Below are 25,666 nucleotides of genomic sequence, written 5' to 3'. Positions count from 1 at the left end.
CAGCTGTAACAAAGAAGACGATAGCTTTGAAAATGACATGAACACCCTGATGGTAGACACACCAGCACACACTAGCTCTACCACCAGACTGGACTGCTGCTGATGACTAAACTTAAAGGTGCGCAAATTGCATTGAGACATTACACTGCACCGCTGACAGGAGCATGACTCTGCACACACACACACACACACACACACACACACACACACACACAGATACAGATGTGCGCTGATGATAATGCTGGATGTTAGTGGGAGAGCTTACAGGATCCTGACTCATTTCCTGCCTCCTACAGTTCCAGGTGTTGTTCGTTGTATTATGCCCCCCCACACCCCCACCCCCACAAATTTCCTCTAAATAGGCTGTTTACAGAAAACAAATGTACGTGTGTATATGCACCAAACACCTGAGATTTCCTTCATTGTTTGCACACATCTCTGCCGTGTTTTAGGAGTGTAGAAGAATCCCGATCAGCAGTCGTGACTGAAGCTACATTTAATCAACTTTTAGTGTGTTGATTTAAGTTTCAGTCATTGTTTGCTATCTGGGTTGTGTCTTTCTGTATTGTCAAATCCGGCAGCAAAGCAAATACACTGCTAGAGTGAAAGAATCTGCACTGTTACAAGCTTCTGAATGCTTTTAACTTTAACTTGTAGTCACTTCTAAGCAAAAGACCCTTAAGTGAGTGATGGCTATGTTTATTAGTGAGCTATAATATGCTCTTAATTCCTTTTGAGAGCTGGAAATGTCATTTAGCCATTTAGTTTGATGTTAGCTTAATTAGAAGATCTTGATAAATGTGCTCTGTTTCCTTTTTGTACTTTAGCTGAAACTTACAGATGTTTTGCATCACTTTCTGTTGCTTTTTCCATTCATGCATCATGTTTTTTGGTCTATTTATAGCCGTTTCTACTCTCTGCCCCATTTTGTGTTTTTTAGGTCCTGTTATTTAGGTTTTGCTCAACTCCCCATGAGCGTCTTCCTTTATTTCCTCCCCCCACCCTTGTTCTCTTCTCACTCTTCCTTAGCTTTAGCTGCTTATAGTCAGTGGCCACCAAACTTTATCATAAAGTCAGCTTTTGTCCTTTTAAAAAGATGTGCACTGTCACCACAATCTTTCCTCTTCGAATTCACACCGTGCTAAACCAGACATATTTTTTTTTTATTAATCTTTGAAGTGTGAGATATTCAAAGCACTGCTAAAACAGCCTTTAAATGAGATGCTATGGGCACTTTAATTTTAATTAGTGTGTTAGTTTTTGCCTTCAAGAGACTTCCAGTGTTTAACACGTTTCTCAAATATGCTCTCATTGTGTGTGTGTAAAGATGAGGTATTGTTCAGAAAGAGTACTTCTCACTCACTGCAAACTGATCCTTTGCCCTGCAGGCCTTTGTGATCCCCTGTCGGAATGCATGTAACAGGGAACTACATTTGTTAACAAGAAAACCTACTAAATCTACTAAAAAAAAAAGAATGCTCAGAAAAAAAATCATATGGACTTGAAGAAAAGGGACAGAAATGTGCAAAAACAAACAAGTTATTGAAGAAATTCATTATATTTGTTGGAGATTCTTTTTTTAGTTTCATACTTCACCTTTTACAGTTCATTCTCATCCTACTGACTCTTGTTCCAGGAAAAATAACCACGATAGGTTTCATCTATAAACATCATAACGTTTCAAATGTCTCTGGGAGAGAAACGTCCTTGTTTCAAAGTTATATTATGTATTCCTTACATGATGGTTTAGTAAGTGAACCAAGGTCAATCTTTAGGACAAGGGCTGATCTTTTTACCGCTAGTGTGAACTCAATACTGGGAATATAAAGACAACTTCCCACAGATTTCTCAAGCCAGGCATTTGTATGCTGTGGCATCAACTGGTAGTAAGTATAAACCTTCAATGGTCAGTTCCTGCTACCATAAAACATCCAGTTAAAAAAAACAGGCTTTGACAATGAAAGGTATTGTACTTCCACTAAGGAAAAATTGACATAATAATGTAAAAGTAATATTATAATGATTGATTTTTGTATTATTTGTAGCCTTTTGACTAAAACGCAACTTATTTTTGTCCAAATGTAGTCATCAGGACTATTTCAGTCATTATATAATCTAAGCTAACTAATTACATGACAATGTAAAGGCTACACAGACATCATGCCTACTTACCCTGAATATTTAGAGCAACTCTGACATATTTAAATATAATAAAATACCATATTTTTGGAAAATTCACTGTTCAGCCACTAGCAGACCCCCGTGACCCTGAGAAGGGGCAAGTGGGTCGGAAAATGAATGGATGGCATTTCAACTGAAAAAGACCAAGAAGGCTAGAACATAACATTGTTAGGAAATTTTAAACCAATATAAAGAAAAAAAAAATACCTTCAAATGTTGACGGATTTTACCAAATGCTGTAAATGGCAATAGGTACAAAACTTTGATTCGCTTGCAGGGGTCGCTTCAGATTTGTTAGCTTTTTACCGGATGCACCAGAAAATCTACAGACCATTTTTCTTTTTTTTTCTTTTTAAATGAAATATAAAATTTGTTTACACATTAATTATTTCTTATTATTTTTGTCCATTTTTACCATACAGTTGCATTGTTGCAGGCATAGACATCATGGTTGTAGGTCTGGCCTCTGGTCACTTTAAATAATGGTGCATTATGGGAGGCATGGCATATTTGTTTATTTTGAGAAGTGTAGTTTTGTTGGTACCACAATCTTTCTGGGTGCAATACAATAGGTGTGTGTATGTGCAATGGTGCTATTATTTGTTGACGTAAGTGCCCTTTAGTTTTAGTTTCCGCTCGCACTCATTCCTTCTATTCAACCTCGCCTCATTTTCATCGTGAAGAAAATGTCATCTACAAAAACTATGATTTTGTAAACAAAATTAACACTGGTGTGTTGTTGTTTTAAGTATCAATGTGAAAAATGGTGAAGGATTTCAAAAACTGAAGCACTGTACATTCAATGGCAGCTGTCCAAAGGAATATTATTGCCTTTAAGGAAAAAAATGAAAACTGGATAAAAGTTTCTTCTCTCCTTTTGACTCAAAATGGCCACAAAAAAAAAAAAAAAAAAAACATTAAAAATACAAAAACTAACAAAAAAAGCATGCATTGGTAAATATAACCAGGGGTATTGTCAAAGTATCTGTAGGAGGCTTAAAATTCAGAGGAGAGGCAGAAAAAGGTCTGAGTTAGCTGATGAAACAAACCCTGATGCTAAAAATCTGAGAGCATAATTTATTTTAAACACGTGTTGGTAATAAATCATTCCAACCACAAAAACCAAAGGTGTGGAAAAAAATGTCTTCCTTCCTGTTTCATCACACTGACTACTAATCTCTTTACAACAACTCTTTATATGTTGCATGTTTTTGTAAAAGGGAAACAGACCAGTTCATTTTACATATCAAACTTTAGTCTTTACTATACACTTTGCAGCAGGCAGTTATTTAAAAGCTCTGGGTTTCAAATGGACCAGCAAAGACTACTTGGTGCAATATATTATACACACACCTAATAGCTGCTGCACACTTTGTGCAGCTTTCGTCTGTTACTGGACCACCAGAATATCAGTGAAAGTGTTTGCTTTAAGCTTGGAGTCACAGCTACAGAGCCTGATGGATCCTTTTTAGTGGAATTCCCTTTTGGCTTGTCAGACTGCATGCTGAGCACAGAGCAGTGCAAGCAGAGATGTACAGAGTCGGGGCACAATGCTGCAAAGCAGAGACTTACTGACATTGACCCTGGTTTTGAGTTGAAGAGCAGGGTAAAGGCAGCAAATCAAACGTATGCCCCCTCGGGGGCCTCAAATGAGAGGAAAAAAAAGGTTGTCATAGCCTATTTGAAATCTGTCCTATTCTGTCCTAATGAGTTACCCAAAGGATTCTTTCAGTCCTTTATGAAAGGCACAAACACATGAGTTGTCACACAAAGGCAAACACTCACGAAACACAGAAAATGCTACAAGCTAACTGAGATGGATACCGAAAAAATGTCTTGACTTCAAAGGTCTTTATTTTTGTTCCTTTAAAGTAACTATCCAGAATGTTTTGGACTTGTTCATGCCCCCAAAAACATGAAACTAATAAATGTTTAATTATCTAACTTTGCTGAAGGCCTGATAATAAGTTACTTATCCACTTCAGGTGTGTTAGAAGCTCAGGAGGAATGTAAAACAAAGCGAACAGTTGCTTGGTCTACTTGTCCAATTAGTGCTAATATCTTAAAGGAATCCTCCACTGATTTTACAAATCTTTGAAATGTCCTTATTAGAAGATCTATGCCTAAGAAAACGCATTTGTTTTATTATCTTTTAAAAATGGGACCACTTTACCATTTTAAAACCTGTATTCCGCCATCTTGAAATCACGTGATTAATGACGTCACACAGCCTCCTTTGTCTGTAAACATCCCATTGTTTTCTATTGGAGTGAAGCTTTAGCAGCTTTTTCAGTCAAATTGACAATTTGTGCCGCTTTTGGTTGCTTTAAATAATCAGAAAAAGTTAAAAATGTTGATGTAAACCTCTTTTGTTAGATAAAACAGAGGATAAAAACAGCTGTGTATGACCGCAGGGGGCAACAGTTCCAACGCTGCGGTTCGGTAGTAGTAGCCAATGAAGCAGAGTAGAAGAGCTCAGTGCGCTGACACGCTCCGGTGGCTGAAGTTAGCGAGTAAATCATGGACTGTTTAAGACTTCCACCAAAAAAAGGACTTCTATTCTCAGGGTTTGTGCATCTTCAAAATTTATCTTTAAAGGGATCCTAGATCCTATTAGAAGATCTATGCCTAACAAAATGCATGATTTTGCACCATATTCGTTTTAGTAACTTTTTTTTTTTTAAAGGATTTTTTGGGCTCTAGTGGCCTTTATGTGACAGTTGCTTGACAGGAAGGGGGTCAGAGAGAGCAGGGAATGACACGCAGGAAAGGGTCCCAGGCTGGGAATCGAGCCTGGACCCGCTGCAGGTGAGGAGCTATAGCCTCCGTACATGGGGCGGGCGCTCAACCCACTGAGCTACACAACACCCCCGTTTTAGTAACTTTTAAAACTGGGACTACTTTACCCTGTGCGCCGCCATATTGAAATGATGTCATTAATGACGCCAATCACCCCTTTCAGCCCATTGAGTTCTATAGGAGAAAGCTAAAAAAGTGGAAATTCGATAAACTAAATCCGTGCGCCGAAAGAATCTGTGACTGCAGGGGGCGACAGTTCCAACTCTGCTGTTTCGTAGGCGGCATGAAGAAGAGAATAGCAGCTCCGGGTTGCATGTGCATACTGGCAACCAGGATCGGACCGCTGCTCAGAGCAGCAGTATAATTAGTGATGGTGTCTAGCCAAGAGCTCAGAGCAGCAGTTTGATCGCAAATTTTATTTATCAAATTGCGGTAAACAAAAGAGGTTTACATATACTTTATTGATCTCACAATGGAGAAATTCACTAACCATCCCTGGGGAACAGTTGGCAGCCATTTTGCGGCGCCTGGGGAGCTGTTCGGGGTTAAGGGACTTGCTCAACATCCCACAGGTGAGGCTTGAACCCGAAACCCTCTGACTACAAGGTCAGCGTCCTTAACCACTAGGCCACCACTCCCCAAAGGACCACAAGTTGTCATTTAGAACTCAATGGACTGAAGAGGCGATTCCCGTCATCAATGATGTAATTTCGACATGGCGGCACACATACTCGAAAAGTTGTCCCATTTTAAAAAGTTAATAAAATTAATATGGTTCAAAATAATGCGTTTTGTTAGGTCACATTTGTAAAAACAGTGGAGGATCCCTTTAAGGCGGAGCTGCTCGTGTCTGGTCCTGGAGAGCCACTGTTCTGCATGATGTAGATGTCCCCCTACTCCAACACACCTGTATCTAACAGTTGTGTCATCATGCAGCTCTACAGAAAGCCTGAGAACAAGCTTTACAATCAGCTGTGGTGCACCAGTTAAATTATGCTATGCTAATCAGCATATTGTTACATACACTTGAATATTAAAAGCAATTATTGCACTCTTTAACTCTTTTCAAAATAAATCATGACATTTTATTAAATTCCATTAAAAAATAAAATGACCTTTATCTGCAATCATAAAAGATGGAAAGTAAAAGTAATATGTTTTCATCATCCGACACATCAATCAGTCAGACAAAATAATCAATCGGTTGTGAACAGAATTTTTACTTTCTCACATGCATGAGAACATCTTGGAATATCCAACACCCTCTGCATCACATACAATCAATCTTGTATTTTTGTCCTGATGTTAAACATCTGTTATCTTTATCTTACCTGGCAGCTACATCTTAAGCCTATACCTCATTAGCTCCATTCACGTCTGTAGCACGATCACGCTCAGGCCCTCTCCCATTAAATTCACATTTCAGCACCACCTTCTATTTCCCAGCTTTCCCCCCTCCTTCACCCTTCCTCTCCACCCCAGCTCTATTCCCTCGTCTCTTGATTTGTATCTCAATAGGTATTCAATGGGGACCAGCTTCTCTCTGTACTACAGTGGATGTGGGTACCCTCACGGGAGTGCTCGACACCGTGTCGGCATGCTAGTGTAAATGAAAGAGGACCGCGAGAAGGTGAAGACATTGTTCTTACTATCTTAGATCTAAGAGTCAAAGAACCCTCAAAGAAACTTGAATTTAAAAGTCTAGGGAAGCCATATGTGTACAAAGATTGTCTAACAACACTAAAGGAGTTTCTTTGATATAATCATCATATTTTGGCTATAAATAAAACTACCCTTAAACAATTCCCTATTAAATGAAGTGGCCTTGAGAAACAGTCAGAGGGAGGAGACACTATGAGTTTGATCTCTACAGTTCTCCCCTGGTACCCATGATACATACTGTACAACACTAGTCAGAAATCTGGAACTGTTTAGTCTGCAAATGCAGTCTGTCATTCACCTCAAACTTAATTTTTCAAACTGTGGATAACTGAACATATTTATAACAATACCTCATGTTTACTTCATCATCCTTTTGCACCACTGTATCATTATCTTATTATATTATCTAATGTAGTATTGTACATATTAGTCTTTAAATTTTTAGTTGATTGTTATTATTTAAAGGTCCCATATCATGCTATTTTTCACCCATCTCCATTTGTTCTAAGAACCCCCAAAAACATAGTATTTGAGGTTTATTTTCCCAAACTCGCCTGTTTTCCTGAGTTTTAGCCTCTGAAAAGTCACTTTCTGACCAACTCTACACAAAAAGGCTGATTTGTGTCGTACTTATTCATGAGTGGGCGTATCTATAGATGGGACACTGACTTCCTCCTTCCCGCACGGTGACGTAGGGCCAGAGGACGGCCCGCCCTCCTCCCACCCACTCCGTAGCCGAGCTCATGCTGCTTTATAAACACGAGACAGAGCGTGGGGGCGGGGCGTTCGCCGGTACATACGTAAACTGTAGAAAATACATACATAGCACTGCGCGAAGGACGCTGAAATGCTCACCTTTGTGGGCGTGTCTGTTTACATGTCAATCATGGCAGAGAGCTTCTTGGAGGCGTGGCTTCTCCAGCTTAGTGCTGCGTCAAATTTGTCATCAAAGTGGGAACGCGTCATCAAATTGGAGCGAGGTGTTTGGGCTCACCCTGCAGTAAGAAAGGAGCAAATCGCCCTCTAACTAACGATTGAGGGAATCAATGAAAAAATCACTTTGGTCATGTTTATGAAGCTTAAATAGCACTTTTATAATGTTTAAAGCACAGAAAAGTTGATTTAGCTTAACATGTGCCGTTTAACGTTTACATTGTACAGAGAGAGCACAGTCTACCAAAGTCAAATTCCTTGTGTGTGAAACATACACGATGGCCAATAAATAAAACTGATTCTGATTCTGATCAAATACAAAAAAATGCAACAACAGGTACATTACACTTGCAGGGGTAAAACTGTGGTATAGCCTCATAGCATATAGAGGAAACTGTGGTTACCAACGTTGATGTTCTCGCTTAACTTACAAATGTAACTGCCTTTCCAGCTGTAATAACAACAAATCAGCCAACTATCAATGTAATCATGGAGTTATTTATAAATTGGATAGTTAAGAGGACGCAATCAGGTGACGGGAAAAAGAAAACCGTACAATCAGTCCCCTCTATATTGAAGGCTGGCCTGTTGAGATTTTGACCAAAGAAGGCAAAATGCAGCTCAGTGGTGTGAGAAGCTACATGCCAAGATTAATGAATTTTCATTCTTTCACAGGCTGGTTGGTGCATGACAGGGTGAGGAGTTTAGTTTATGGGGAGAAGCTCAGAGTAGAGCTGCTGATGTCAGATTAGAAAAAAAAAAAAAAAAAACACGATATACGACACACCAGATTGTTATGGTTTTTGTTTATTTTTTATAAAATAAAAAAGGCAATAGTGGCCTAGTGGTAAAGGAGGCAGGCTTGTAACTGGAGGCTTCCATTTCACTATGGGCCATCATTACAGGATGTTGGACAAGTGCTTTATTAACCCGAACCTAACACTATGGCTGCCAACTGCTACCCAGGCATTGGTTAAAACTGCAGAGAACATATTTTGTGTATGCACCTGTGCATCCAAGACAATGAAGTTAGTTATATTCCTATTGAGTTAAAGAAGAAGAAGAAGAAGAAGAAGAAGAAGAAGAAGAAGAAGAAGAAGAAGAAGAAGAAGAAGAAGAAGAAGAAGAAGAAGAAGAAGAATAGTGTCATTTTTCAAACTGCAATTTTATTTTGTTGTTTTTCCTTTCCAAAAATATTGTATCTTTCTCACGAGTCCATCTATCGCTTCATAAACTAAGCGTGTCGTCCCACCTCTAATATACACATCATATTAGAGGTGTACAGTATCTGAACTGGAAATGGTTTAAAAATCTTCCAGAATGTACTAGAGCAGGGGTCAGTCACCAACTGTGAGCTACTTCAAAGGTACTAAATAGTACAAATGGTGGCCGTGATAAAGAGCGTCCGATTTCTCTTTAAGCTCAGGAAAAGAGGCTCAATGGTTCCTTTATAACCTCCTTTAGCCTAGGAAACATTGATGCATCCTTTACCAAAAGAGACAAGATAATGCTGACCCACAATTCCTTGCGGCGACAACATTTAAAGGGACACGCACACCCGAGTGCTACAAGGGACGGAGTCGGAGATCATGTAATGCAATAATATGCTTTGCACAATTTTAAATAAATAGTCTAAAACCTATATCTTCTTATATGTAAGCCATATTATCAGATTATAACTCACTCTGTGGTTCAGAAAAAAGGGATCAGTTTAGCCACATTAAGTTTTATTCAACATAATACAATACAATATCTCAATACGGCGATATATCGCGATATTTTTCCGCACAATCGATTATCGATATGCTCCCGCTAAGTATCGATTTTTTTTTTTTTCAAAACCTTTTCTGTTTTTTCACTAAAATGTGCAGGTAGGTCTTCACAGAAATTTTGTCACTGTTGAAGGAACCAATATATTGTTTACTGGAATATTGCACTACAATGGTGTCACTGGTAAGAAAGACTATGTTTTGTTTACATAAAGCACTATTGGAGATATTTATTCATTTACATTGGTATGTTGACACATATTTACAGAAATGTTGCACTAAAATAGTGTCACTGTTTATAGGACACTTTTTCAATTTATTGTCTTTCAGAGATAGAAAATAAAAATTGAATTTTTTCACTTAACCTTTTTTCTTACGTCATAGATTATTGTAGATTGATTTCTGACCAATATATCGATAATCTCAGTGTCGTTATATCGTGAGATAATTGTTATCGTGAGCTTTGTATCGCGTATCGTATCGTGAGGTACCCAGAGGTTCCCACCCCTAACCCCGGGTGCTATTGGTACGGCTACCGAAGTACACGTACGTAGCGTTTTAGGATTAGGATTAGGGTAAATTTTGGTCTTAGTCACGTGATATAAACTGGCCAATGACTGACCTATCACATGATGTAAACTAGCTATATAGGGGCTCTGCGTATAGATAGAATGTCGGTATATTGATACGGCAATCGTACGGACAGCCACTGCCTATTAAATACTTGTATGATGTGATTTGTACTGTGTGATTGTATAAATAAAGACAAGTAAAAAAATTTAAAAAAAGATATATCTCGATACATTCAATATTGTCATTTTCAATATTGCCTAAATAGAAAACTTGATATATCTTGAATCACGATATATTGCCCAGCCCTAACTTCACCCTGCCTAGTGCTCAGTATAAGCTCTACTAACCTTCCAGTGTCACTTCCTTCCCGGCCCGTTTCAGCACCTGCACGGCCTCGTCGTGGGTCGCGTCCCGCAAGTTCATTCCGTTCATGGAGAGGATGGCGTCCCCTACATACAGCGCCTGTGTCTGGTCCGCTGCAAGCCCTTTAAATATTTTACTAATGAGGATGGGCATCTTGTTCTCCTTTCCTCCTTTGATGCTGATGCCCAGTCCTCCGACTTCCTGCTTGGTCACCTGAACGCACCGCTTTCTGTTGGCGATGGCCTCGGGCACTCGCTCCCGCTCCGGCAGGTCCACGCGCACGGGCTGGGGTCCATTGTTGGAGTTGGTGTTGCTGTTGTCGTGGTAGGATCCGTTGGTCAGTCCGTTAGAGTTGACAGAGTCCTGCTCACCCACCTCCTCGGAGCTCAGCGTCAGCGCTTCCTTGTTCAAGCGGATTAAAACTTTGTGCCACTCTTCTCGGACCAAAACCTCCAAAAATCCACTTTTTGGCATTCCAGAGCTCTGCAAAACCCCTGCTACTACCGCCATGTTTGAAGCATTTCTGTTTAAAAAAAAAAAATGAAAAAGGCAAAAAAATAAAATAAAAAATAAATCCACGTGTTTTCCCCCCAGTGCACGCCTTCACACTGGGACTACCACCTGGTCTCTGAGCTGGACTAGACTTTGCCCCTGAAGTTTTCTGCGGGACGTCCAAAGTGGGCCGACCCCCTTCCAGCGCCCTGTGCGCAGGGTGGAGCTTTCCTCCCCCTGCTGTCAGTCGATCTCTGCTCCGGATCCCGCATGCACACACAGCCGGTGTTCATCTCCCCACCACTGATGCACATCCACTGCCACACACCGTCATATACATCCAGATGTGCGAGGATCCAGCAGCAGACTACTCACCCACCATGGCTCTGTCCCACCCGAGCTCTTATCATTTCATCTGTTGTCCACTTTGCAAAAAAAAAAAAAAAAAAATATCAAGATAAGAACAAATCTCAATCTCATATGCTTAGTGCAGCAACGTCACAATAGAAAAATATCGTTCTATAGCCATTTAAGAAGATAATTTGACAAATAAAAAGAAAAGAAGATGAGTAAATATGTGTACAGCAGGAAATCTGTGGTCCAGGTACTCATGCATCTCTCCTGTGCCAAGCGCACATAGCAGGCAGCGCAGGTTACGCGCTTACAGGAATGCGCCTATCTCTGTTTGATGTAACCACAGCAGAGAGAGAGAGAGAGAGAGAACCTGTACATAACTTTCCCCCTTTTATAACACTTTATAATTGTACATGTTATTCTACATACATAGTGAAACTCTATTTTTTTATACTATTTTAATATGTATTATTTTAATGTGTACATTGTTCCATGTCACATTTGCTTTAGCAATGCAAACTTGTTTCTCATGCCAATAAAGCTTTTTTGAAATGAATTGAGAGAGAGAGAGACAGAGCCCCCATAGACCTTAGCCTCACTACATTTATGTTTTTATACAGATAGCCTGCCCATGCATGTATGCATATATACATATGTAAGTGTTTGTGTACATGTACTGTATGTATATATGTATGTACTTATTTATCCGAATACGTGTGTGTACGTGTGTATAGATGTATGTAAAACACTTAAAACTTCTACATAGACAGTATATTATTATTATTATTATTATTATTATTATTATTATTATTATTATTATTATTATTTTGTTCTATTTTATTGTTTTGCACATCACAAATGTAGCTTTTTTTTCCCTTTTCTTTTTGTGTGTACATTGTTCCATGTCACACTTGCTTCCCATGCCAATAAAGCTTTTTTGTAATTGAAATTGAGAGAGTGAGATAACTGTTACATGGTGAAAATAATCCAACATTCTTTGTTGCACTTATAGTCACTTCTGTGATGATCTCTAAGGAATTAAAGTGGCAGAGCATCGCCTTCTCCTTCAAAGGGTAAAAAAAAAAAAAAAAGTGAATGTATGTATGTAGGAAAGGCTGCTTGAGTCATTTAAAAATAAACCTGGAAAATTAGGATTAATCGTGTTATGAGAATATGAATGATATAAAGACATGCAGGGTCTCCCCTTAAGTGATATGTAACTGTCACACATAATAGTCTTATGCCATCAGACACCTGAACACAGCACGATCACAATAAACTGTTGCACTTGTGCAATACAATGGTATACTTTTTTTATTGAACAAGTACAAATACAAACAAAAAGGCACCTTTCACATTATTACAGATTATAGACAAAGCTGAAAGACAAAAAAAAAATAAGAATAAACCAAGGGGCAAAACAATGCTAACAATCAAACAACAGATTGGGCTATTGAAAAGTGTCCAGTGCAATATTCTATTCTATTCTATTCTATGTACGATATTCAGATCTATCAGCAATGAAACTGCGACACCTACTGGTGACATAAAGTACTGTCAGCACTCTGCGGCTGCAAGCCTGAGATTTATGGACGTGATACCTATTTAATTATTGGCGATAACGGCCTTTAAAAATGACTTATCAACTTTGGGTGAGTTCTTTCAAAGGTCACTGCATGCCAATTATTTCAACCGATTAATTAAGAAAAACTTTTAATCAAAATCCTCTGTTTTCACTATGAAAGGCCATTTTTGTACTGATTTTACTCAGTCCAAAATTAAGAAGGATTAACAGAACCATCCAGTCTGGATTCTGACATTACAGCAGACACACACATTTTTATTTTGCTTGTTTTTTAATCAGTGTACCAGGTGTCAACTATTTCTACCATTAGCTGTGCACTCACCCAGGTCTTTATTTGGCAAACAGGTTCAAACTTTAATAGAATATATAAATATGTGTAATCTGTAATTTGCATGGAGCATCTAACTGAGCTTTCGGATGAAGAAAACATGTAAAGTACATTTAAATGTTGCCTGGTTGTTGCAACACAACAACTGCTGTAAAGGTATTTCCCCCATGGTCCAACCATCTCTGTGGTTTAACAGGAATCGTACATGCATTATAGGTTCTAAAGGTTAGATAACAGCAAAAAGGTTTAAGGTGATGTTTTTACTCCAAATTCATTTTTAAAAATCTTTTTCTCCCACTTCAGAAATGACTGTTTTTTAATTTTAATTAGTTCTTTGTGCTGGGTTTGCATGAATCTGCTTGGGTAAAAAGTGAATGGCTCTGGGCTCCTTTATCTGCATCATAAAATTAAGGGAGAAAAACTGTTTTTATTGGCTGACAAGTTGTAAAACTATAGAAAATCATCATAATGCTTTGTATAATACAAATATAAGGTGATTCAGTGCAGATGAGTCCAGCTTTATCAGATGACATAAGCAGACATGGACCAAAGGCAGCTTTGACTTGTTCTCAATAGACAAATGCAACCGAGCTGCTTGGAGTATTTTTGGTTTAATGAGGTGTTGACGCTACAACTAATTTGGACTTTAATGTGGAAATGAGCTTTAGTTATTAAATGAACATTCTTTGTTGTGGCAATGACCTTGAAAACCAACAAACTTGCACACAATAAAAATGGAAATACAATAAAGACAGTTAATGCACTTTCCTCTCTGTCTTCTGTTCTTTAGCGCGCTACTTTCATTTCTTTGTAACAAGCACAGTGGTGGACAATAACAAAGTAAACTAACTTAAGTCTATCATACATAGACATGTATATATATACATCATTGTTTTATTGTTAGATTTTAAATACTTAAGCAATTTTAATGCAAATACTTCAGTACTTTCACTTAAGTAATATTTTGACTGAGCCATTTTTACTTGCATTGGAGTAGTTTTTTCACAAGGAGTGTCTGTACTTTCAGTCAAGTTAATCAAGTAATAAAGGTACGTACTTTGTTCGTCTCTAAACAAACAGTAGCTACAGGATTGTGTGCTGACACAGAAACACTCATGGAATGTGTGTTGCTGGTTGATGAGCTGGTTTTATTGGAATGAAAACGTGAGTGAAGAGCAGATCTATCTATCTATCTATCTATCTATCTATCTATCTATCTATCTATCTATCTATCTATCTATCTATCCAACAAGGTTCCTGAAACCTGGTCCTAGAGGGCCACTGTAGTAGCAATTTCTTCTTCCTATGAACAAATTGCAAATGCTTTTGAATATGTATCAGTTGCTTTCATACAATTCTCTGCTGTTTTATAACATTATCATTTGCTTATGTCGTGTCAGTCAAAATAAACAATACTTATGGGTGTTGAATAGTTGTTCCCAATGAAACTAATAGTCTCCATTTCATTGCTTGAGTCATGACATACAAGGTTGTTGAACAAGTTATCCAATTATACCTTTCTTTCTCATTTTTTTCTGGAAATGTTTTCTAAGTTGAACAAGGGATGATACCTGTTGTGATGTAGATGAAACAATGTGACCAGACAGACAGGAACGTCTGGATGCACCAGAATTATTTACCTATGTTCAGTTACAATATGGACTATATTGTTCACATTTGTGCACAGTTCTACCATAGGGTGTTTCTTATGTTTGTTCTAAACAAGTAACTGTAGTGTATTTTTCTTTTGCACAATGCTGTAGAATTGCAAAGAGCATATACAGTAAAAATGTGAAATATACATATTCAGTGTCTTGTACTCACTTACTCCCCTAACTACAGCAATGTGTAGCTTTACTGTAGTTTCACAAGTGGTGTATAGTGCTGTGTTGAGCATTTTCAGGTAGTGTCACTGAGTTCTAACCTTTTTTTTTTTTTTGCAATGGAAAACACTGAGAGAATAAACTGTCATAATGAAAACATGACAAAGCAATTTGACTATCTTGTTCATAAACGATGGTGTCAAGACTTCCCGTTTTGATGACACGGACAGTTTCATTGGCATGAATACTTGCTTTTGAGGAAATGATGTGCTTTTGCAGGTTATCCACTAGGTTTGGCAGTTTGCACTAATTGTTTTGAGGAATGCACTTATTACTGTGCAAATGTTAATAGTGATGTGAGAGAAGCACCAAAGCCACTGAGAAAAACTGTAATAAGGGTACAGACTAGCCTAGCTTTTGCTCCATCCATTATCCGCTGTATAATGATCATAATGTAGCAGGATGGAGTCTGCTGCCTCCACAGCTGGCGCACTGATTAGTGGGCGGTGCCCCTGACAGCGCTGCGTACCTATGGCTCTGCACACACCCCTGCTGAGGACTTCCTGCTTGGTAGATGTAGCGGAGTGGCTTGGCGATGTAAGGCTGCAGTGATCTGCTTTAAGCAAGTTTCTCCGGCATCTACTGGGAGTAGATGCCGGAGTCTGTTCAGGGATCAGCCCTCCGCACCTGCCCGATTGGCCCCTCCTTCCAGGGGGCGACAGGCTAAGTGTTAGTTTGTCATTGTCTGTGTCTGCATTGTATGTTTATATTTTAGTGTTTCGTCTGTCCTGCCAAGAGAGTTGTTGGTTTCTTGAGTTGTCATTATTTCCTGATATACATTGATTTCCGTATTTTTATTTCTTTCTCATGTTAATTTTGATGTCCTATCGCTGGGTGTATTAATTGTTTCTCTTGTGTCTGCCAGGAGCTGCGGGCCTCTGGTGCGTGGCAGCCAGATCCCCTGGTAGTGGTGTTTCCAACCTCGTGTGGTGTCCTTGGTTTGGTGTGTCACGTGGTGTTTTAGGTTGTGCCCCCCCCCCCCCCCCCCCCGGCTGCCGCGGTAAGTCCACCTCCTTGCTCCCTGTACAGCCACCTCTGCCTCTTGTTATTCCCCAGCAATAGCGACCCCTTTGGTTTGGTTTAAATATTGATTGTCTTTTTGTTTCATTTGGTTATAATAAAAGGCTTTTGTTGTACGAGAAATCACGCCTCCAGCCCTGATTTGTAAGCCGACCTGTGGGACCTTAACCTTAGTTGGTTTTAACTATCTCCAGGGGAGAAATTCCCCTGGTGGCGTTGTCACCACTTTCCATTCTGCCACAATAAGATATGTAATCAACGTTTTGTTTTTATTGTTTTGATGTTGCTTCTATTGTCAAAGAAAGAAAGATTTCTTGTTTGTTGAGCAGTTCATTTCAGATTTTTGTAATTAGTTGGGAGTGGTGAGAGGGTTTCACTTTTCACTTTCATTTCTTTTGTTCTGCCATGAATCACTGAACAGACATTTGTGTGCGATAGAGAGTTACTGCACCACTGATTCTGTCAGTAGTTTGTGCAAGGATGTTTCATTGCATTATGTTCTGGTTTCCAATCCTGGTTTGTCTGCAGAGCAGGAGAACATCAGTGTGGCTTAGTTGGGAGATTTTCCAGGCTGCGCTGTGACTTGTGTGCAAAGCAGAAAAGGAATTTCAACTGGGACTGAAAACTGTTAAGGTGAGCAACATGTTCCATTGCTTGTTCTCGCTCTCCCTCATTTGTTTCAAGGACAGACAGGGCGAGGGGTCAAACGCTGGCTTTAATGGTGAGGCACAAAATATCAAGTGTTACCCAGTGTTATTTTGTGAAGGAAAGCTGGTGTTCTGCTGTTCCAGTGGGTAACCGTCTCTCTATCTGGTCTTGTTTTTATACATTTTACATTCTTTTACATGTTGTATGAATAGTTATTGTGATTAACGTTTTTCGGTCATACGTGGACTAAAGACTCAAAACAATTTATCTGTTGTCAAGCCATGGCTTCGAAGCAGTGGGTGGCCACAGCGTAGAGCCTTGGAAGCAATTTGAGTTAAGAGCCTTGCTCAAGGGAACGCAGTGGATTCAAACCAGCTACCCTTCAGCTACCATTGGGCCACTAGACTGGTTTACTGTCAAAAAACCTTTAAGCTTCAAACTCAAAAGAATAAAGCTCAGGAAATACATTCAGAAGGAAGCCCTGACTGTAATTTATACAGTTTGCAAGCAATAACTTAAAACTGTCATGTTTCTTATTTAGTAAAAAATTGGCTCATAGTGTTCACATCTCTTTCAGATATGGCCACAGCCGGTGGTTTTCCATCTAAAGTTCTGTTCGAGTGCTCCATCTGTTTGGAGGATTTTTCTGACCCTGTGACTACTGCGTGCGGCCACAACTTCTGCAAAAGCTGCCTTAGCAAGCACTTGGAAGGGCACAAGGAGCACGTGTGTCCCCTATGCAAAGAAAAGTTCAACAAAGGATTCAAAGTCCATGTCAACACTGCATTAAGGGACATTGTTGAAGATTTTAAACATCAGGAGGCCGATAAATGTAGATTCGACATTAAACCTGGACAGGTAGCATGTGACTACTGCCCTCCAAACAAGATGATGGCATCCAAAACCTGTTTGGTGTGTTTAACCTCTTTCTGCCAGATGCACCTTGAGCCTCATCAGCGAGTGCTCACCCTAAAAAGGCACAAGTTGACTAGTCCTGTGCATAAACTGGAGGACAAAATATGCAAAGAGCACAACAAGATTTTAGAATTATTCTGCAGAAGTGATCAGACTCGAATTTGTGCTCAGTGCACAGGACACGAAGCTCATGACACAGTTCCATTAGAGGAAAAATATGTAAACAAGGAAGCATGGATGAGGAAAACACAAGTGCGCAACAAGGCAGAGAAAAAAAACAAGAAAATGAAGTTGAATAGAAAGAACAAAAAAGAAAGCAAAGCACAAGCAAACAGCACAATGTCAAACCAAATGTTCCAGCCTATCTTTATACATAACTGCCCAAACTGTCAACAACGGGAATCAGATATGGCATCTTTTTTTATTTCTTTATTTATTCATCTATTTATTTGTTTATTTCGAACACGTTAAGTATACAATCATAATTCTGATAAAAAAGAAACATATATAAATAGAAAAGAAAATACAATTAAATTAAAATAATACATGTTCGAAAGGGAGTAGGAAGAAGTTAAACTTTTTTGATTCTACCCCCCCCTTTCCATACTTTGTCATAACTTAACACATTCTTCAGTATTTAACGTGATTGGCCTGTCTCTTTTTATCTATTATATATCACGGTCATTCATCCATTAGCAACAGTAAATTACAGTCCTTTCTTGCAAACGATACAAACGTATGTTAACAGCATACAGTCAGTCTTTTAGACCTGGTCCATTTCCCGCAACAACATCATTGCTCAATGCTCATCTCAAAAGATTGGTATATATCATTGGCAGCTAAACACCTTCTTAATTGTATTTTGTAAAAATAATTAGTGTCAATTTTTAAATTGCTTTATGTTTGGACATTGCTTTAAGTCTGTGCTGAGTTTCTTCCACAATTTCACTGCATTAATTGTTTCACTCATTTTTTTGATGAGTTGTTCTGTAATTTAGAATTTTAAAGTTTTACTCATCTCTCAGATTGTGTCTTCCTTCTCTTTCATAAAACACCTTTTCTAATTTACTTGGAAGTAATTTATGTCTAGCTTTGTACAGGAACTGAATAATTTGAAATTCAACAATATCCAATATCACTTTATATTTTAGAAAGAGACGATTATATGGTCCATGTATACAGCATGATCGATCAGTCTAATTGCTCTTTTTTGTAATATAAAGGTGGCTGTAAGTAACTTCTGTATGTACTTCCCCATACCAGTGCACAATAACTTAAATGAGGTAAAATTAAGAAACAAAACAGTAAACGTAATGCTTTATTGTTTAAGTAATATCTCGCTTTAGCCAGAATCAAAATATTTCTAGATATTTTGGTGGATATGTTTAATGTGACTTCTTCAGCTCATTTGATCATCAATGACAACTCCAAGAAATTTGCATTTATGAACTCTTTCTATATCAATACCTTCTATTTGTATTATCCATCCATCCATCTTCATACCCGCTTATTCCCGTTTATCAGGGTCGGGGGGGTCTGCCGGTGCCAATCTCCGGCTCTCGTAGGGCGCTGGGCGGGGTTACACCCTGGACAGAGACCAGTGGATTGCGGGAGGAAGCCGGAGTACCCGGAGGAAACCCACGGAGCACGGGAAGAACATGCAAACTCCACACAGAAAGGACCCAAGTGTCCACCACAGGACTTGAACCCAGGACCCTCTTGCTGTGAGGCGGACGTGCTAACCACTAAGCCACCGTGCGCCCTCTATATGTATTATATTCTGATCTATGTCAATAAACTCTTTTGTGATGGTGTTTAAAAGTTGCCTGTAATTTTTCACCAGTCCAATTATGTTTGTCATCTGCAAACAGAATGAATGTGAGTTTTTCACTTGATTTATTTATATAATTTATATAAATATATTGAATAATTTTGGTTCCAGCACAGAACCTTGAGGTAGGCCACATACAATGTCCAAACATATAGACTGGTAAGCTCCCATCTTCACAAACTGTCTCTTGTTGTACAGGTAATATTTCAACAACTGTAAGGCCACTTCTCTTATCCCATATTGTTCCAGTTTAGTAAAAAGAATCTCCTGCTTTATTGTATCACATGATAGGTCCACAAACATCCCCACAGAATATTTTTTCTGTCCAGAGAATTTGCAATTTCTCCTGTAATATCGATAAGAGCATGAGATGTAGACCGGTTTGTTCTAAAACCATATTGTTCTTCATTCAGTATATTGTGTTTCCCCAGAAAACTTTCTAGTCTATTGTTGAAGAGTTTTTTTGAGATTTTTGAAAACTGTGGGAGAAGTGATATTGGTCTATAGTAAGGCTGTCTCGATCCGATCATGTGATCGGAAATCGGGCCCGTTTCAGACTCGATCGGAAACAGACGTTATCGCTCGATCAGGACTCGGATATATATGTATATTTATCATCATTATAGGGATGGGTGGTATACCGATTCATCCCAAATACAGGTATATATTTTCTTTATGATATTAATTTTTAAAATATTGCCGTACCGGTATATTAATTACACAATGTTCTGAACGCTACACTTTCTAAAAGGATATACTTTCTTAATGCTTAAAGAGCGTGGTTCTATGAATCATCCATGACCATGAACAACATAAAATGACTCTGAATAATAACACTTAAACATCAGAACTATGAATACATCATTTAAAAGTGTTGTGCCAATAAATTATTCATTCTTAACCAAAATCACCCACAGCGGCAATGTGTCAATGTGTAGGATAAAGTCATTTAGTATGTGTTTATAAAGCCAAATAATATGGTAATCTGATTTTTTTTCTCCAAATAATAATAATAATAATAATAATAATAATAATAATACGTTTATTACATTAAAATGAAATTATTTCTAGGTATCATGTGACAATCAAGGTAAGAAAGAAAAGAAAAGAGAAGGCCTCTGTAGGATTACAGATTACATGATTAGAGATATCCCGAGTCCTTGAGTATTGGCTGAAACCGATATCAATCCTACACGATATCAGCACGAATCATGCATACTTTTATTACTTATTTTGTAGTGTGGAATATTAGAAAAGGCTTGATGAAGTGATGTTACTCAAACAGAGAACAATAGTCAGCAATTCAAGTTCACTTCAGTTATTTTTTTACTGTCAGTATATGGTTGGAACAGCTGAGGGCGGGGACAAAAACAACAAAACTTATCGAAGCGCTTATATCGGAGATTTTAGATGCAGTCCGATAAAATCCGATATTCGATTTCCGGCTGATATCAGACTGATATCGATATCAATATTGGCTCTGGACACCTCTGTGCATGATGATCATGTAAAGATGAGGAGAGGGTCTCCCGTGCCCCCTGAACAAGCATTAATGTTGCTACTCCAGTAGAGGGAGCACATATTCCATTCTAATTTCTCCCATCACACTGTAATCATATTTTACTTTCCAAAAAAGAGGACACTTCGACTGACTTCAAACTCAAAGTATGCAACGTTTTTTTTGAAACTACCATGTAACAGCAAGATACAATATAGCAGATAAATAAGTTGATGTAGTCTATAAAGTTTTCAAATTGATTTATCTCTTTAGAACAAAGACTTAAAAAAATCACCTTTATTATGCATTATAACAATATGTCCTTCTCATATATACCTTCCTAAAATCTCTAAATAATTGAAACAATGAGAAACGAGTCCTAGAAATTAAAATATTTAATTTAAGGCTTACAGAAGACTACATAATCATTAAATATACACTTCAATAATAAAAAGCTGTCAAAGTTTGCATCACTGTCCCATACAGACTCTGAGCTTTATTCTGTCTGTTGTCTGAGAAGAGTCTTTTTTAACGTACAACACAAAGTGACCAGATTAACATACAATGAAGTCCATTTTCAGTGAGCTTCTGTTGTCCCCTCATCGGTATGGATATAAAACAGGTGATGATGGCACAAATATCACAAATAATCTAAACACTAAAGCTCATTTCCCTTATTGTGCCAACTGCAGTGTCACAAATTAATATTGTTAAAGTGATGAGGGTAATGTTTATGGTTTGATTGTTTTATAAATACCACATTATCTATGAAAGATGTGTGTGTGTGTGTGTGTGTGTGATTCATAACGCTGTCACAAAAACATTAAGTTCTTCATACCACATTTTACCTGACCTGAGGATGTCACTTTCTGGGACAATGCATTTGACTTCCAGACGTTACGAGCCATGATGGCATCTATCGTCAGAGAGCGTGGCATCCAGATGTGTGGAGCACATTGTGTGGCTGAACATGTGCAAGCGATGAACTGAAGTTTCCACTGTAGTGCTATTTTAGGAAACAGTAGAAGTCCAAACAGGACTATGAGAGCCTTCCCTTACCGACCTTCAAGGTAAGGAACTTCTGCACCAGAGGTCAAATGTCACCATCCTCTGACTGTTGGCATAGTTTAGAGGATGTGGCAACTGTTGGATTCTGTGTTAAACACCAACATCCTGGACTGTTTGAAGGGAATTTTCTCTGAGAAATTGATGCTGATTGCAAGTGTGTGTGTGTGTGCGTGTGTGTGTGTGTGTGTGTGTATGTGTCACAACAATCAAAATGTGCGTAAAATTGGAAACCTTTGATTGTAAACAACTTTTTAGCTTTTAATTTAAAAAAAAAAAAAACACCAATTATGTATCTTTTTTAAAAATCATTTGATAGTCTAAACTCAACACATTTATAATACAGCTATTAGATCTGCAGCATTCACTGTGTATGAATACATACCTTTAACTGACCTTGAAACCTAACTATCTCATGAATATACCAGGAGAGTGTGATGTTTGGCTAAGATGAGTCCTGTGTTAGTGTTACTTTAATAGAAGCTCAATGCAGCTGTTCTGTTTGCTCTTTCCTCCTTTAGAGAATCAGAGGATAAGAAGAAGCTTGTTTCACTGATGCTTTATTCAATAAGATATTTTTATTATTATTAGAGAGACAACAGCATGAATCCTTCATTGCAAAAAAAAAAAAAAAACATGTTTATTTCCAAGGTTATGATCATCAGTATTGTTGAAAAGAGAGTAATGACATAGAAACGGTATCATTGCTTAAAAAATAATTAGCCTGTATTTTTATTAATGCTAATAATACTGTGTATTCGACACGCACACACACGCACACACACACACACACACACACACACATACAAAGAGGACGTACAGCAAGTATTCACAAAACCTTTATCAATATTTAGGCAATACAAAAAAAAAAAAAACATCCAGAACCACCCCTGTTTCAGTTGGAAAAAGTCATTTTTATTGCTGACAAAAGTTTCAAGATTTTGGCACAAAGTTAACGTTTCAGGCAAGTGTTAGAAATTTCAGTATAGGACACAAACACAGTGACCTCTGTTTTATAGTTTCAGTCTTAGGTTGAGACCAAGTCTAAGTAGATGTGAGTTATTTCAATCATCTGTCTCATACAGTGGAAGCTTCTTCTTGCTTGCTGGACTTTTTCTTTAGTGAATTTTTCTCTTTTCAGTTTAGTCTTTTCGTGGCGTTTCTTTAGTCATCAGTGTAACAAATGTTACAACATACATGACCAATAAGAACGCTTAAAATCTGAGCAGAACAAATTTGTGTTGTTCTTTGTCCTAAAAATCTAATCTTGTTTCCGCCCAGAGGTTTGAAAGCCAAATACAACCATAACATTCTCTTAGTCCTGGATGTTTGTGACAGTTTCTCATCACTCTGCTCACATAGCCTGCTATGAAGTGACTGCACTGTGCTCTGCCTCACCTCCACTGGGGAAGCAGCTGATTCTATCACAAAGGTTTAAGTGCTTAGATTGTAGTCCATGACAGTGAGTGACACACAGGATCCCCATCCAGGAGTTACAAAGACAATCCAGCACCACTGCAGCACAGAGCGTTTGGGATTTGGTTGAGCTTTCATCAGCACCAACCACTGCGTGTTTGTCACTGCTACAACACGTCAGATCTACTTTCTCATGCCACTGTATCCCTGCTGCGATGGCTGCCACACAGCGTTGTCTCGAGGGCAGTGGCTGTGACAGACGCAGGTCAGGATTGCCATCACTGGCTTCTTGCTGGTTTTACCATTGACACACTGGAACTCCACCAAGGCAGTCTTGGTCCTGTGAGGAGTGCAGCAGCGTCCGTCTGTGCAGGAGCCACAGTAGCGAGGTTTGTAGGCCACGACGCTGGTGCAGTTGTTGTAGGTGAGATGGACTGAGGTTTCACTCCTCACCATTCTCTGACATCTACTGCCTCTCTGGGAGAACAGGACACAATGGAAATCTGAATCTATATTCTGAAAAACATCAACATGTAAACATACTGGAAAAACAAAAAAAAAAAAACAATACCGTCAGTGCGAGCTGCGTCTGCTGCTCCTCACAGGGTCTGACCATACACAGCCGGCTCTGCTTCACCATCTCACAGTGTTGGTTCTTGTTTGTGACCCTGGTGGAAACCCCCATGCCACATGTTTTGGAGCAGGCGCCCCACTCTGTGGTTTGCTCGATGCAGTTCAGGCTTGGATCCCAACCGTCAAAACTGGCCGTCTCTTCCTGACGATACGCTGGAATCAAACCAAAAGAATTGATGATGAGCACAAGATGAAACAAGCTCAATATTTAACAATTAAAGGTGTTAATGTCTTTTATTTTGAAAGTTAGTTGTACCACTTACAGTATATGACATCTATATCATAGATGGTTGCAGATCATAGCAATTTGTATAAAGTCGGCATTCTGCTCACCTGCCATGGCAAAGCCTCCCAGTGCACTGGCCTCAGCCTGGGGCTCACACACCCACTTCTCACAGCACTCCCCAGGCACGTGCACCCTGCGGGGCATGGGGCAGTCCGGCCCGGGCAGCATGACGTCCAAGTTACAGCGTGGGATGCAACCTATCTGCCCATCGTTGCACATGCACTGGTATTTACAGCTGGGAAAGAAGGTCTGACCACTCTGGTAGACGGTGCCATCCAAAACACACACATCGCCTTTGTGAACTGAGAAGTGGAAAATAGCAACACAGAGAGAAATGAGATTCACAAAGACAAGAGTAACTGAATAGCAGAGCACTGACAATGCTCCACTCACCGGCACAGACACCTGTCCTCCTGTGGACGTCCACTGAGTAGTCACAACGTAGACCTTTACGTGTGTCACAGGGGTTCATTTCAGAGCACACCTGTCCTCTTTGAGCAGCACACACCAGGCAGCAGGCACAATCATCCAGGATCAAGGGAACCCCAGGGCGGCATGGAGGGGGCTCATCAGGGCACTGGCAACCCCTTGGACACATCTGGGTAAAAACTAGTGTGAACATCTGTGGAAAAGACAGAAAAATGCATGTTTTAATGCATATTTTAAAATGTTAACAAAGTGACAGACACTGCTTTGTCGCTTACCTGTGCTGTGATGAAGAAAACAAACATCGCTCTGTCTGACACACTTGCCATCTTCCAATTAAGCAGAGCAGAGTCAAAGCTAACCTTGTTCAGACCACTTGTGCTGATTTTCGTCCTTGGGTTCAGAGAGCGTTCTCCCCTCCTCTATGGCTGGTGTGTATAGCAGAGAGTTGGAAGCTCTTTGTCGTTGTGTTTCAGGACTGAGGAGAGGAGGTCCTTATATACAGGGAGAGGTCCTCCTGTCACCATGACGACCAGCAGGAAGGAATGCAGGCCAGATTGCCCAGAGTGTTGGATGAAGAAGGTAATCCCATTTTATTGCAAGTTCCTGTCAGAAACGCCACCACAGAAAGACTTTCACATGAAAACAAGTGTCATATCAATGACTTCAACGTTGACGTTTATATTATACACCATTAGTACCTCATTGTGCAACCAGGTCACTTTTTATCAATAGTTCTTCTCCAACATTCACTCTTATATCACTTGAGGATTTGTAATCACTCCATTGAAAACTCCTTTAGTTTTGCCCTATGACCTCTCTCTCCCTGAACCCTATGTGGGAGGTCACAGTGGAAAACCCCAGTATTCCCCATGGAACCTTTTCCATGTCCATAAATAGCTACACAGTGGAAACTTTGGTCCATCTCTAGCTTGGAACAACTGGGGGATGACAATGTGTTCAACACATCTGGTCTGAGAAGAGGTATGGGCTCCGATTTCTCCAA

General features: G+C 39.1%; 2 protein-coding genes and 1 long non-coding RNA gene across 3 annotated transcripts in view; 1 reads left to right on the top strand and 2 right to left on the bottom strand.

Annotated features, from left to right (window-relative positions):
- The window catches only part of sntb1 (syntrophin, basic 1), a 54,896-nt gene extending 39,377 nt beyond the window's left edge, over window positions 1-15,519 (bottom strand). The window contains exons 1-2 of the mRNA XM_028470690.1: window positions 15,392-15,519; window positions 10,265-11,197 (exon numbers count right to left, since the gene is read on the bottom strand). Coding sequence (XP_028326491.1) covers window positions 10,265-10,790 — 526 coding nt within the window. The 5' untranslated portion in view covers window positions 10,791-11,197; window positions 15,392-15,519. The remainder of the gene's footprint in view (window positions 1-10,264; window positions 11,198-15,391) is intronic.
- LOC114477953 (uncharacterized) lies at window positions 15,386-19,101 on the top strand. The gene is made up of 4 exons (XR_003675795.1): window positions 15,386-15,591; window positions 15,788-15,922; window positions 16,471-16,575; window positions 17,168-19,101. It is a non-coding gene; the product is annotated as an uncharacterized LOC114477953 (long non-coding RNA).
- Window positions 19,102-22,791: 3,690 nt separating this feature from the next.
- LOC114477904 (CCN family member 3-like) lies at window positions 22,792-25,116 on the bottom strand. Its single transcript, XM_028470589.1, has 5 exons — window positions 24,939-25,116; window positions 24,628-24,856; window positions 24,282-24,536; window positions 23,887-24,101; window positions 22,792-23,792 (listed from the first exon to the last, which is right to left on the bottom strand). The coding sequence occupies exons 1-5, from the start codon at window positions 24,987-24,989 to the stop codon at window positions 23,499-23,501; spliced, it is 1,044 nt and encodes a 347-aa protein (XP_028326390.1). The 5' UTR covers window positions 24,990-25,116; the 3' UTR covers window positions 22,792-23,498.
- Window positions 25,117-25,666: the final 550 nt, after the last annotated feature.

The sequence above is a fragment of the Gouania willdenowi genome, chromosome 16, assembly GCF_900634775.1.
Source record: "Gouania willdenowi chromosome 16, fGouWil2.1, whole genome shotgun sequence".
Taxonomy (NCBI): domain Eukaryota; kingdom Metazoa; phylum Chordata; class Actinopteri; order Blenniiformes; family Gobiesocidae; genus Gouania; species Gouania willdenowi.
This window is presented reverse-complemented; position numbering and strand designations above follow the sequence as displayed.

What these genes read in the sequence shown, in the direction of transcription:
- LOC114477904 (XM_028470589.1), bottom strand. Translation starts at nt 24,989, where the DNA reads ATGGCAAGTGTGTCAGACAGAGCGATGTTTGTTTTCTTCATCACAGCA. An exon ending in TTTTCTTCATCACAGCACAG is followed by an intron (nt 24,857 to 24,938) that starts GTAAGCGACAAA and finishes TCTTTTCCACAG; the next exon opens with ATGTTCACACTAGTTTTTAC. An exon ending in GAGGACAGGTGTCTGTGCCG is followed by an intron (nt 24,537 to 24,627) that starts GTGAGTGGAGCA and finishes TCCACTTCTCAG; the next exon opens with TTCACAAAGGCGATGTGTGT.